The sequence below is a fragment of the Scyliorhinus torazame genome, chromosome 8 (assembly GCF_047496885.1).
Source record: "Scyliorhinus torazame isolate Kashiwa2021f chromosome 8, sScyTor2.1, whole genome shotgun sequence".
NCBI lineage: Eukaryota > Metazoa > Chordata > Chondrichthyes > Carcharhiniformes > Scyliorhinidae > Scyliorhinus > Scyliorhinus torazame.
In genome coordinates this window covers 25,487,248-25,499,337 of record NC_092714.1, presented here as the reverse complement: position 1 = coordinate 25,499,337, position 12,090 = coordinate 25,487,248, and the positions used below count along the sequence as shown (strand labels likewise).

Below are 12,090 nucleotides of genomic sequence, written 5' to 3'. Positions count from 1 at the left end.
GGTTGGGTGGGAGCCAGGGTGTAGTGGGGGGGGGGGGGGCTGGGTGAGGGAATCCTGTAGGTGCTTGGAGGTAGTCAGGGGGTGTAGTGGAGTTGCGTGGGAGATCAGGAGGTGTAGCCGATATTGGAGGTAATCCTGTGAGCGGTCGGAGGGATAGGGGAATCATATAATCTACAGTGCAGAAGGAGGCCATTTGGCCCATCGAGTCTGCACCAGCCCGTTGAAAGAGCACCCCATTTAAGCCCACACTTCTAACCTACCCCCGTAATCCAGTAATCCTACCCAACCTTTTTGGACACAAAGGGCAATTTAGCACGGCCAATCCACCGAACCTGCACATCTTTGGATTGTGAGAGGAAACCGGAGCATCCGGAGGAAACCCATGCAGACACGGGGAGAACGTGCAGACTCCGCACAGAGAGTGACCCAAGCCGGGAATCGAACCTGGGACCCTGACGCTGTGAAGCGACTGTGCAAACCACTGTGCTACCGTGCTGCCCTAATTATAATGGAGATAGGGTGTATCAGTACAATAGTTACTCAGAAGTGATTCTTCTAATGTTTCCTCAGGAACTCATACTGTGAGACAGTTGGAGCCATCCGAATTTGTGATTTAAATCACATTAGCACATGATTCCCAGTGCAAGGCAATCGCCCAAAGGAAGTTTGACCTTCGCAGGCATCCTTACCTTGGAAATTGTTGGGGTGGGGTCCCAATGCAACGTTAGTGTGGTCAAAATGCTACTTTGGTATGCCCCTTGTGTACACTGCCCCAAAACGTGGAGGTTTTGGCCATTACTTCATTTTTTAAAAATCTAAAACTTCACATCTGAAACAACAACAGCGGGGAGGGAAATTCTTTATGATACTCACTAAAATACCAGATGATGGCGGATATGATTCCCAAGGCAAGCAACACAGCAGTGGCAACCAAGCCAATCATAATGTTTTTCTTTTTCGCTGTAACAACAGCACCGTGTAAAGCGTGTTAGAGGAGCAAAGAAACGTCTGGTACATCACATTAAGGTAGTTACCTATCTAAGAGAGAGCGTGTCCATTTTTAAATAGGATTACACAGCACCGCACCATTCGGCCTGCACGTGCGTGCTGCTCTTTATGCTCAACATGTTTACGGTGGCGGCCATGGTCGCTTATTTGGTAACTCCCACTCCTGGTGGACCTTTTTCCCCGACTTATGGGGGATTTAATCGGCAAAATATGAGATTGGTGAGGTAGAGGAGAGGGATTCACCACCGGTGTATGGATTCGTGGACCAGAAGTGGTCTGAAAAGGAGAGGTCATTGGTCCAAGAAGGGAGTGGAGTCTGCAGCACAGGAAAACATGGGCGGAGGCTCAGGGACTGGGTTTGCCGGCCCAGTGGTCAATGGAGCAGCTGGTGAACTTCCTCCAGGAGAGTTTTGCCAAGCAAAGGCAAGAGTACCTGGACCCGATTAAGATGGGGATTGACCGGGTGGAGCAAAGATTGGAAGCCCAGGGACAAGCGATCCAGAAGGTGGAAGAGGCAGTGGCGGAGCACGAGGGCCAGCTAGCCGCGATGGTGGCGGAGATGGGGCTGTTGAATGACCACCAGAAGAGGCTGCAAGAGAAAGTGGAGGATCTGGACAACAGGTCGTGCAGGCAGAACCCGAGGATCGTTGGCCTCCCGGAGAGCAGCGAGGGATCGGACGCAGGGGCATATGTTGCACGTATGTTCGAGAAGATGCTAGACGAAGGTACGTTTGCTTGGCCCTTGGAGGTGGACATGGCACACAGAGCGCTTATGAGGAAGCCGCGGATGAACGAGCCGCCAAGGGCGATGGTGGTACAAATGCACCGGTTCCTGGACAAGGAACGATCTTGAGGTGGGCCACGCAGATAACGAGCTGTGCATTTACAGGCCTTGGGTACGGAACTGGGCAAAAGATGGGCGAGCTTCAATAAAGTTAAATCGGCCCACTTTTAGAAGGGGGTGAAGTTCAGCATGCTGTATCCAGCTCCTTTATGGATCACTTACGAGGGCCAAGAACTTTATTTCTGATCGCTGGATGAGACAATGAATTTGTTAAGGACAGGGGACTGGCAGGTGATGGAGGACATTGAACTTGGGGGTGAGTAATTCTGTACCTATGCTGCTAAATTTCCTTACTCTTTGGGTTCTGTGTGTATTGTTTTTGTACCAATTTTTGGGCCGTTGCCCAGTTTGTTCTTAATGTGGAATGATGGGTGGAATTTTCTTCTTTATGTTTGTTGGGGATTGTTATGTTTTGCATATGTATGTTCGAACGGCGGGGAGGGAGATCAGTGGGGGGTAGGTTGCTTGGTGCCATGGGTGGCGGCTACCAGGCTGGCTGGGCGGGCTAGCTCACAGAAGTGCAGTGGGGGGGGGGGGGGGCGAGCAAGGTGAGAAGTTTGTTGTGGGGGGCTGGGATTGCTATTTTGTTATGGGGGGGAGGGGGAGGGAGAGTGGAAAGTGTTCTGCTGACAGACTGGCGCTTGGAGACAAATTGGGGGCCGTTGACGGTGGGGCACCCGAGGGCGGGCCTGAGGAGGTGCGGGATGCGGGCTGGCATAAGAGTGATGGCTGACCGGCGGGGGGAGGGGCCCTGCCAGGGTGATCACATGGAACGTGAGAGGGCTGAATGGTCCGGTCCAGAGGAGTCGCGTGTTTGCGCGTTTGAAGAGTTTGAAAGCGGACGTGCAATGTTACAGGAGTATAGTGGCGGACTCGGGGGTAGGTATGTTAGGTGAGTGGGAAGCTGGTGGCGTGCAGGTGGTATTAGTAAATATTTACGCACCAAACTGGGATGACGCGGAGTTTATGAGGTGGGCGTTCGAGAAGATTGCACACCTGGACTCGCAAAGGTTGATTATGGGGAGGGGGACTTCAACACGGTCATTGTTTTGAGGTTGGATTGGTCGAGTTCAAGAACAGGGAGTGTGCCAGCCGCGGCGAAGGAGCTAAAAGGGTTATGGAACAGGTGGGAGACGTAGATCCGTGGAGGTTCGGATGGCCAAGAGCGAAGGAGTTTTATTTTTTCTCCCATGTTCACAAGTGTATTGCTGGATTGATTTTTTCATTTTGAACAGGGCTTTGCTGGCGGGGGTGGTGGGGGTGGTGGATGCTGAGTATTTGGCGATTGTTGCATTGGACCATGCCCCACACTGGGGTGGATTTACGGGTGAGCAAGGAGGGCGGCCAGCGCCCGCAATGGAGATTGGATGTAGGACTGTTAACGGATGAGGAAGTGTGCAGGCGGGTGAGGGGAGACCATCCAGCATTATTTGGAGATAAATGACAAGGGGGAGGTTTCGGCAGCAATGGTGTGGGAGGCGCTAAAGGCAGTAGTTAGGGGGGAGCTGATTTCGATACAGGCTTATAGGGAGAAGGTGGAGCGGGTGGAGATGGATAGGCTGGTTAGGGCGAATACCAGGTGGATAGAAGGTACTCCGAAACCCCAGAGGCGGGGCTGTTGAAGGAGCGGCAGAAGTTGCGGATGGAGTTTGATATTTACAGGGAAGGCGGTGGGACAGTTGAGGAAGGCCAGAGGGGAGATTTATGAGTATGGTGAGAAGGCCGGTAGGATGCTAGCACACCAGCTCAGGAAAGGAGAGGCGGCCAGGGAGATAGGAAGAGTGGAGGACACAGGGGGAACACAGTCTTGGACCCAGCGGGGTGAGTTCAATGAGTTTTACAGTTGGCTGTCTGAGTTGGAGCCCCCAGCTGGGGCGGAGGGGATGAGGCAGTTTATGGAGGGTTTGGAGTTTCTGAAGGTGGAGGAAGGGATGGTGAAGGGGTTGGGAGCCCTGATCGGGGGTGTAGAAGTAGTAGAGGGATTGGAGGCCATGCAGTCGGGCAAGGCCCCGGGACAGGATGGAATTTTACAAGAAGTTCTCTGGGTGCTGGGCCTGCTGTCGGTGAGGGCATTTAATGAGGCAAGAGAGCGGGGTGTTCTTCCCCAACAATGTCACAGGCTTCGATCGCATTGATCCTGAAGCAGGAGAAGGACTCAGAACAATGCGGGTCATACAGGCCAATCTCCCTGCTAAATGTAGACACCAAATTGCTGGCCAAAATTCTGGCCTCGAAGATAGAGGACTGTGTTCCAGGGGTGATAGGGGAAGACCAGACGGAGTTTGTCAAAGGTGGGGGAGGGATCGGTGTGGCAGCGGGTAGAGGCGGCTTTAAGGGCACAAGTTTGGGGGCATTGGTAATGGCTCCTCTGCCGTTCTCACCGGCCCGATACTCCACAAGCCCGATGGTAGTGGCAGCCCTGAAGTTTGGGGACAGTGGCGGAAGAATATGGGAGTGGAGGGAGCATCGATGTGGGCTCCAATTGTGGTAGCCACCAGTTTGTCCCGGATAGGTTGGATGGGGATTTTCGGAGGTGGCAGAGAGCGGGGATTGGGAGGCTGGGAGATCTGTTTATATTGATGGGAGCTTTCCCTGTTTGGAGGATCTGGAAGAGGAATTTGAATTGCCGGGAGGGAATGCATTTTATTATCTGCAGGTTATCGTATTTGTGCGAAGGCAGGTTTCGACCTTCCCGCTTCTCCCGCCACAGGAGATACAGGACAAGGTAGTCTTGAGAACTGGGGCGAAATTCTCCGTTATCGGCGGAAACTCCGCCGATCGGCGCAAAAAACGGCGCAAATCCCACTTGCGTCACGTCATAAAAATGGGCCGATAGTCTGCGGCCCGAAATGGGCTAGCAGCGACGTAACGGGATCCGCGCTTGCGCAGTGGTTCACGCCGTGCAGCGTCATACGCGCTGCACGGCGTGACGGCTCATAAGGCCGCGCAGCTCCCCCCCACCCGACCGGAACAGCCGACCGCAACACCTGACTTGATGGCTGGCCGTCGCTCAGCCCCGAGGTTCGAGTCACGCGATGTGGAGGCGCTCCTGGATGCGGTGGAGCAGAGGAGGGACGCCCTGTATCCCGGGCACGGCCGCAGAGTTGCCCCACGCCACAGCCGGCGTCTGTGGAGGGAGGTGGCAGAGGCCGTCACCGCTGTGGCCCTAACACCACGGACAGGCACCCAGTGCCACAAGAAGGTGAACGACCTCGTCAGAGCAGGCAGGGTGAGCGTCCCCCATATCCCCCATATCCCCTCTCCCCCAAATCCCCCCCTCCCCCATATCCCCCCCTCCCCCATATCCCCTCCTCCCCCATATCCCCCATATCCCCCATATTCCCCCTCCCCCATATCCCCCCTCCCCCATATCCCCCCCTCCCCCATATCCCCCTTCCCCATATCCCCCATATCCCCCCTCCCCCATATCCCCCCTCCCCCATATCCCCCATATCCCTCCTCCCCCATATCCCCCATATCCCCTCTCCCCCAAATCCCCCCCTCCCCCATATCCCCCCTCCCCCATATCCCCTCCTCCCCCATATCCCCCATATCCCCCATATCCCCCCTCCCCCATATCCCCCCTCCCCCATATCCCCCCCTCCCCCATATCCCCCCTCCCCCATATCCCCCCTCCCCCATATCCCCCCTCCCCCATATCCCCCCTCCCCCATATCCCCCATATTCCCCCCTCCCCCATATCCCCCATATTCCCCCTCCCCCATATCCCCCCTCCCCCATATCCCCCTCCCCCATATTCCCCATATCCCCCCCTCCCCCATATCCCCCCTCCCACATATCCCCCCTCCCCCATATCCCCCATATCCCCCCTCCCCCATATCCCCCATATCCCCCCTCCCCCATATCCCCCATATTCCCCCCTCCCCCATATCCCCCCCTCCCCCATATCCCCCCTCCCCCATATCCCCCCTCCCCCATATCCCCCATATTCCCCCCTCCCCCATATCCCCCCTCCCCCATATTCCCCATATCCCCCCCTCCCCATATCCCCCCTCCCACATATCCCCCCTCCCCCATATCCCCCATATCCCCCCTCCCCCATATCCCCCCTCCCCATATCCCCCATATCCCCCCTCCCCCATATCCCCATATCCCCCCTCCACCATATCCCCCATATTCCCCCCTCCCCCATATCCCCATATCCCCCCTCCCCCATATCCCCCATATCCCCCCCTCCCCCATATCCCCCCTCCCCCATATCCCCCATATCCCCAAGTGAATCCAGCCCTAACTTTAACCTCTGCAATGCACGCGCAACCGATGGCGTGCATTCATATACCTGCCTAACACTGTTGCCTTTTACCCCTGCCACCACCCCCCCCCCTCCCCCCCAGGAGAAGCGCGCACACAACAATAGGGAGCATGTGAGGACTGGAGGAGGGCCCGCTGATGAGAGGCCACTGACCGTACACGAGGAAAGGGCCCTGGAACTGGCTGGCGGACCTGAGGACCGGGAGGTTGCTGATGCAGAGGTCGGGGCCCCACGAGCAAGTGAGCCACCAACAGCCCGTCCCCATATCCCCCCTCCCCTATATCCCCCTCTCCCGTATCACCTGATCACTGCCTGATGTCTAACCATGCATGCTTCATTGTGTATCGCAGGACCAAACGTCCAGGCACCCATCCCCGCAGATGCAGACCGCCCGCAGGATGCCCCTCGGAGACCACGGGAGACGGAGAGACCCGCACCCTCCAGCATGCGACGCCCGCAGGATGCCCCTCGGAGACCACGGGAGACGGAGAGACCCGAACCCTCCAGCATGCGACGCCCGCAGGATGCCCCTCGGAGACCACGGGAGACGGAGAGACCCGAACCTTCCAGCATGCGACGCCCGCAGGATGCCCCTCGGAGACCACGGGAGACGGAGAGACCCGAACCCTCCAGCATGCGACGCCCGCAGGATGCCCCTCGGAGACCACGGGAGACGGAGAGACCTGGAGCAACAGGGAGACGACACCCCCGTCACGTGCGGGAGCGACCACCCAGCGATGAGGGGGGCAGCCACAGGCCCCCGTCACATCCGAGCCAGGACACCACTACCCAGGACACCACTATCCAGGACACCCCTACCCGGGACACCACTACCCAGGACACCCCTACCCGGGACACCACTACCCGGGACAGCACTACCCGGGACAGCACTACCCGGGACAGCACTACCCGGGACAGCACTACCCAGGACACCCCTACCCGGGAAGACGAAATACCGGACAGTGACTCAGAGTGGATGGGTGGAGACGAACCCCCACCCCAAAGTGCCATGGACTCAGAGTGGGACGAAGAGCACGACACAACGCCACTGCTGTCACCAACACCCTCCACCATCGCAGAAACACTCACCTCGGTTGGGCACTTTAGTGATGAGGTGTCTGGTACACTCACTGGTGCGCACAACACAGCCGTCCCGGTACAGCAGGTGGAGGTAGGAGCAGCAGAGGGACCGGGCGGTCGGAGGGCAGCCCAGGCCAAGCGAACATCTGTCGCCCAGATGGATCCCGGGTTCCTGCAGTTACCACACCCACACATAGATCCGATGCAACCACCGACACGGAGACGAGCGAATAGGGTGACGGGTGGCTTGCGGCGGCTGCGGTCGCAGGTGGAGGAGTCCACCCGCGTCCAGGAGCTGGGAGTGGTCCCGGTCATGGCGTGCCACCCAGGCTGACACCGCACGGGTGGCGTCCGCGGTGGAGGCAATGGGTGCGACGGTGTCAGACATGGGGAACGGTTTGCGAGGCCTGGGGCCTTCCGTGCAGGCGGCGTCTGTGGCCCAGGAAATGGCTGCCCTCTCACAGGAGGCCATGAGCCAGTGCCAGCGCCAGATGGCAGAGGCGCTCAACGCCATAGCCCAGTCTCAGCAGGCCATGGCCCAGTCTCAGCAGGCCATAGCCCAGTCTCTGCAGGCCATGGCCCAGTCTCTGCAGGCCATGGCCCAGTCTCAGCAGGCCATCGCTGAGGGCATCGGCGCCAGTGGCCATGTGCGAGCTGGCGTCGCACTGTCGCAGACAGGGTTCGACAACCCCCTGGGCTCCATGGCTGCAAACCTGCAGACCCCTGTCGATACCAGCACGGGCCTCCAGGACTGGCAGCGCCAGATGTCGGGGGCGCGTCGGATGGCCAGTCCGTTCGCATCCCCCACCCATGTAGAGGCCTGGGGGCCATCGGGCACCCCGAGGGAGGAGGAGGTGGTGTGGTCCGTCCCGGCTCCCTCTGTAGGGGAGGTCCCGGTACACCGCGACACCTCGGACTCCCCCCCTTCCGTCCCAGGTGCATCGGGTGGGCAACGGGCAGGACAGGCTGGCAGCTCGCCATCCCAGTCGCCCGGGCCGCAGCCTGGCCCATCTAGGCCAGGACGCCCCAGGAAACGGCCGCCAAAGGGATCCAGTGTCAGAGGGCAGGAATCACAGGAGTCCACCTCCAGTTCTGCTGTACCGTCTGGGGAACCACGTAGACGTAGTCAAAGGGCCCGTAAGGCCAAACAATTAGACACTGAGTAAGTTGGCACGGGTGCAGGGCACAGATGAGTTTTAGGCGCTAGGGCACGTGCATGAACTCCTTTGGTTATTAAAGTCAATGTTACACCTACCGAAGCTGCCTTTGTGCTCTGTCCAAAGTGTGCGGGGGTGTCATGTACGTTGAGCGCAAGTGTGTGTGTGAGGGGTGGTCTTACCTCAGCCCCAGGTGAGTCTGCCCCCTTCCCCCTGGGCCGCCATCAACATCCCCCGGGCAGAGGACGGGACCGTGCGCTGCAGTGTCACAGCCGCATGCAGGGATGGTCCGGGTGGATGGTGGTACTGTGGCCATGGGTCAGACATAGTCCAACGATGTAGAGCCAGGAGCTCATCGGAGGCGGGTTGTCATCATTCTCCATGGCCTGCGATAGACACGCGTCCACCCGCAACTGGGTGAGCCCGGCCCGTTGTGCCGCCGGTGGATCGGCAATTGGGAGTGGGGGGGTGGTGTGCATGCGGGTGGGGTGTGTGGGGTTGGGGAGGGGGGTGAGGGTGCTGGGTGGGTGGATGGGTGGGGGGTGTGGGTGGTCGGCTGTTGTCATGGTGTGCGGTCTGTGGCCATACTACCCGATTCCCACGCCCATCTAGTCAGTGAAGCGGGCGTCTATCAGTCTGTCCCGTGCCCGCTGGGCCAGCCGGTAACGGTGGACAGCCACCCGTCTGTGTCTACCCCGTCTGCCCTGACCATTGCCCCCATCCCCCTCATCTGGGGAGGACTGGGCCTCTTCCTGCTGCTCCTCCACTCCGCCCTCCTCTGCCTGCGGCACATCGCCCCTCTGCTGGGCTATGTTGTGCAGGACGCAGCACACCACAATGATGCGGCCGACCCTATCTGACCGATACTGGAGGGCGCCCCCAGAGAGGTCCAGGCACCTGAAACGCATCTTCAGCACGCCAAAGCACCTCTCGATCACTCCCCTTGTCGCTACATGGGCATCATTGTAGCGGTTCTCCGCCTCATTGCGTGGCCTCCGTATAGGCGTCATCAGCCACGATCGCAATGGGTAGCCCCTGTCGCCCAGCAACCAGCCCCTCAGCCGGGGATGGCGTCCCTCGTACATGCCGGGGATGGATGACCGCGACAACACGAATGAGTCGTGTACACTGCCTGGGTGACGGGCGCAGACGTGCAGGATCATCATGCGGTGGTCGCAGACCACCTGTACGTTCATCGAATAGGTCCCCTTCCTATTAGTGAACACGGCCCTGTTATCTGCAGGTGGCCGCACGGCGACGTGCATCCCATCGATCGCGCCCTGGACCATGGGGAACCCGGCAACGGTAGAGAAGCCCACGGCCCGGGCATCTTGGCTGGCCCGGTCCACGGGGAAGCGGATGTAGCGGTGCGCCATGGCATAAAGGGCATCTGTCACTGCCCGGATGCACCGATGCACCGATGTCTGCGATATGCCGGACAGGTCCCCACTCGGTGCCTGGAATGACCCCGTTGCATAAAAGTTCAGGGCCACCGTAACCTTGATGGACACGGGGAGAGGGTGTCCCCCGCCAGTGCCACGCGGTGACAGGTGTGCCAGCAGGTGGCAGATGTGTGCCACGGTTTCCCGGCTCATCCGGAGTCTCCTCCTGCATTCCCGGTCCGTGAGGTCCTGGTATGACTGCCGGGGCCGGTACACACGGGGCGCCCTCGGGTGCCTCCGTTGCCGTGGGGCCGCGACGTCCTCCTCCCCCTTCTCGTCCTGTCGGTCAGGTGTCCCTCCAGCCTGGGCGGCTGCCGCCTGCCCCTCTGCGGCAGCCTGCGCCGCCTCTCTGGCACGCTCCTCCTCCTCCTCCTCCTCCTCCTCCTCCTCATCCAGGGCAACATAGACATGAGCGGCTGCCACCACGGCGGCCAACATCGCTGGATGGTCTGAAAACATGACGGCCTGGTGGGGGGGAGGGGAACGACGACATGTCATCATTGCCCATATCCCCTCCTCCCCCCAGCCAGGTGGCATGGACCGCATGGGTCCAACTGTTGGAGGCTGGCACCTGGCCAGGTGGACCAACTCATTTGCCCTCCCATCACCCACCCCGGCACGGACCCCCCCCCCCAACCTCCACCCCGGCACGGACCCCCTCCCCAACCCCCAACCTCCACCCCGGCACGGACCCCCTCCCCAACCCCCAACCTCCACCCCAGCACGGACCCCCCCCCCAACCTCCACCCCAGCACGGACCCCCCCCCAACCTCCACCCCGGCACGGACCCCCTCCCCAACCTCCACCCCGGCACGGACCCCCTCCCCAACCCCCAACCTCCACCCCAGCACGGACCCCCCCCAACCTCCACCCCGGCACGGACCCCCTCCACAACCCCCAACCTCCACCCCGGCACGGACCCCCCCCAACCTCCACCCCAGCACGGACCCCCCCCCCAACCTCCACCCTGGCACGGACCCCCTCCCCAACCCCCAACCTCCACCCCAGCACGGACCCCCCCCCCCAACCACCACCCCAGCACGGACCCCCCCCCCAACCTCCACCCCGGCACGGACCCCCTCCCCAACCCCCAACCTCCACCCCGGCACGGACCCCCTCCCGGCACTCCCCCGGAGCCCAGCCTACTCTAACCACACCCCCCCCCCCCCCTCCCCCCCCCCCCCCCCGCCGCACACACACACAAGCCGAGACACACCTCTCCTCAGGCAATCAGTCTGCGGCCACGCCATTTCCTGCCCAGAGCCAACCCCCCAGGCCGTCACTCACCTCCTCGCTGGTCGGCGTGAGCCTGGAGCACCGGGTCACGCCGATGAAAAGGAGGTTTAATTCACGTCGACGTGAACGGTCATCACGTCGACGGGACTTCGGCCCATCCGGAAGGGAGAATATCGGCAGGCCGAAAATTGGCTGCCTTGCGCAGACCCGTGATATTCTCCGCGGCAGCGGCGCCATTAACGCCCCGCCGACTTTTCTCCCTTCGGAGACTTCGGCGGGGGCGGGGGCGGGATTCACGGCAGCCAACGGCCATTCTCCGACCCGGCGGGGGGTCGGAGAATGACGCCCCTGGAGTGGGGGAGGGGAAGGTATCGGAATACTATAAAGAACTTATGGAGGGGGAGGAAACTCAGATAGGTGAGCTAAAGGGTAAATGGGACGATGAGTTGGAAAAGAGTTAGAGGTGGGTCTGTAGGAGGATGCCCTGAGCTGGGTCAACACAATTCAAGGTGGTTCACCGGGCACACATGACCGTGGCTCGGATGAGCAGGGTTTTTGGGGTGGAGGACAGGTGTGTGAGGTGTGCGGGAGGGCCCGAAAATCATGTCTACATGTTCTGGGCATGTCTGAACCTTAGGGGATTCTGGTTCAAGGATTTGCCGATGTCATGTCCACGCTGCTAAAACGAGGGTGGCACCGAGTCCAGAGGTGGCGATTTCTGGAGTGTCGGAAGACCCGGGAGTCCAGGGGACGAGAGAGGCCGACGTTTTGGCCTTTGGCTCCTTGGTAGCCTAGACAGATCTTATTAGCGTGGAGGGACTCGCAATCCCCGAAATCAAGGGTATGGGTTAGCGACATGGCCGGGTTTCTCAGGCCTGAGAAAATTAAGTTTGCCCTGAGAGGATCAGTGTTTGGGTTCGTTCGGAGGTGGCAGCCATTTATCGACTTCTTCGGGGGGAACTAAACTGTTAGCAGATTCTATAAGGGTGGGAGGTAGGGAGTAAGCAGGGCAGGGGGAGTTAGGTTAGTTTGGTTGAGCTTAGGCGGGAA

The 12,090-nt window shown here is 60.0% G+C and overlaps 1 protein-coding gene across 2 annotated transcripts in view; it reads right to left on the bottom strand.

Annotated features, from left to right (window-relative positions):
- Positions 1-12,090, bottom strand: part of LOC140427688 (transmembrane protease serine 2-like) — an 88,827-nt gene that overhangs the window by 62,682 nt on the left and 14,055 nt on the right. For both annotated transcript variants that reach the window (XM_072513187.1, XM_072513188.1), the window contains exon 4: positions 874-960. In XM_072513187.1, coding sequence (XP_072369288.1) covers positions 874-960 — 87 coding nt within the window. The remainder of the gene's footprint in view (positions 1-873; positions 961-12,090) is intronic.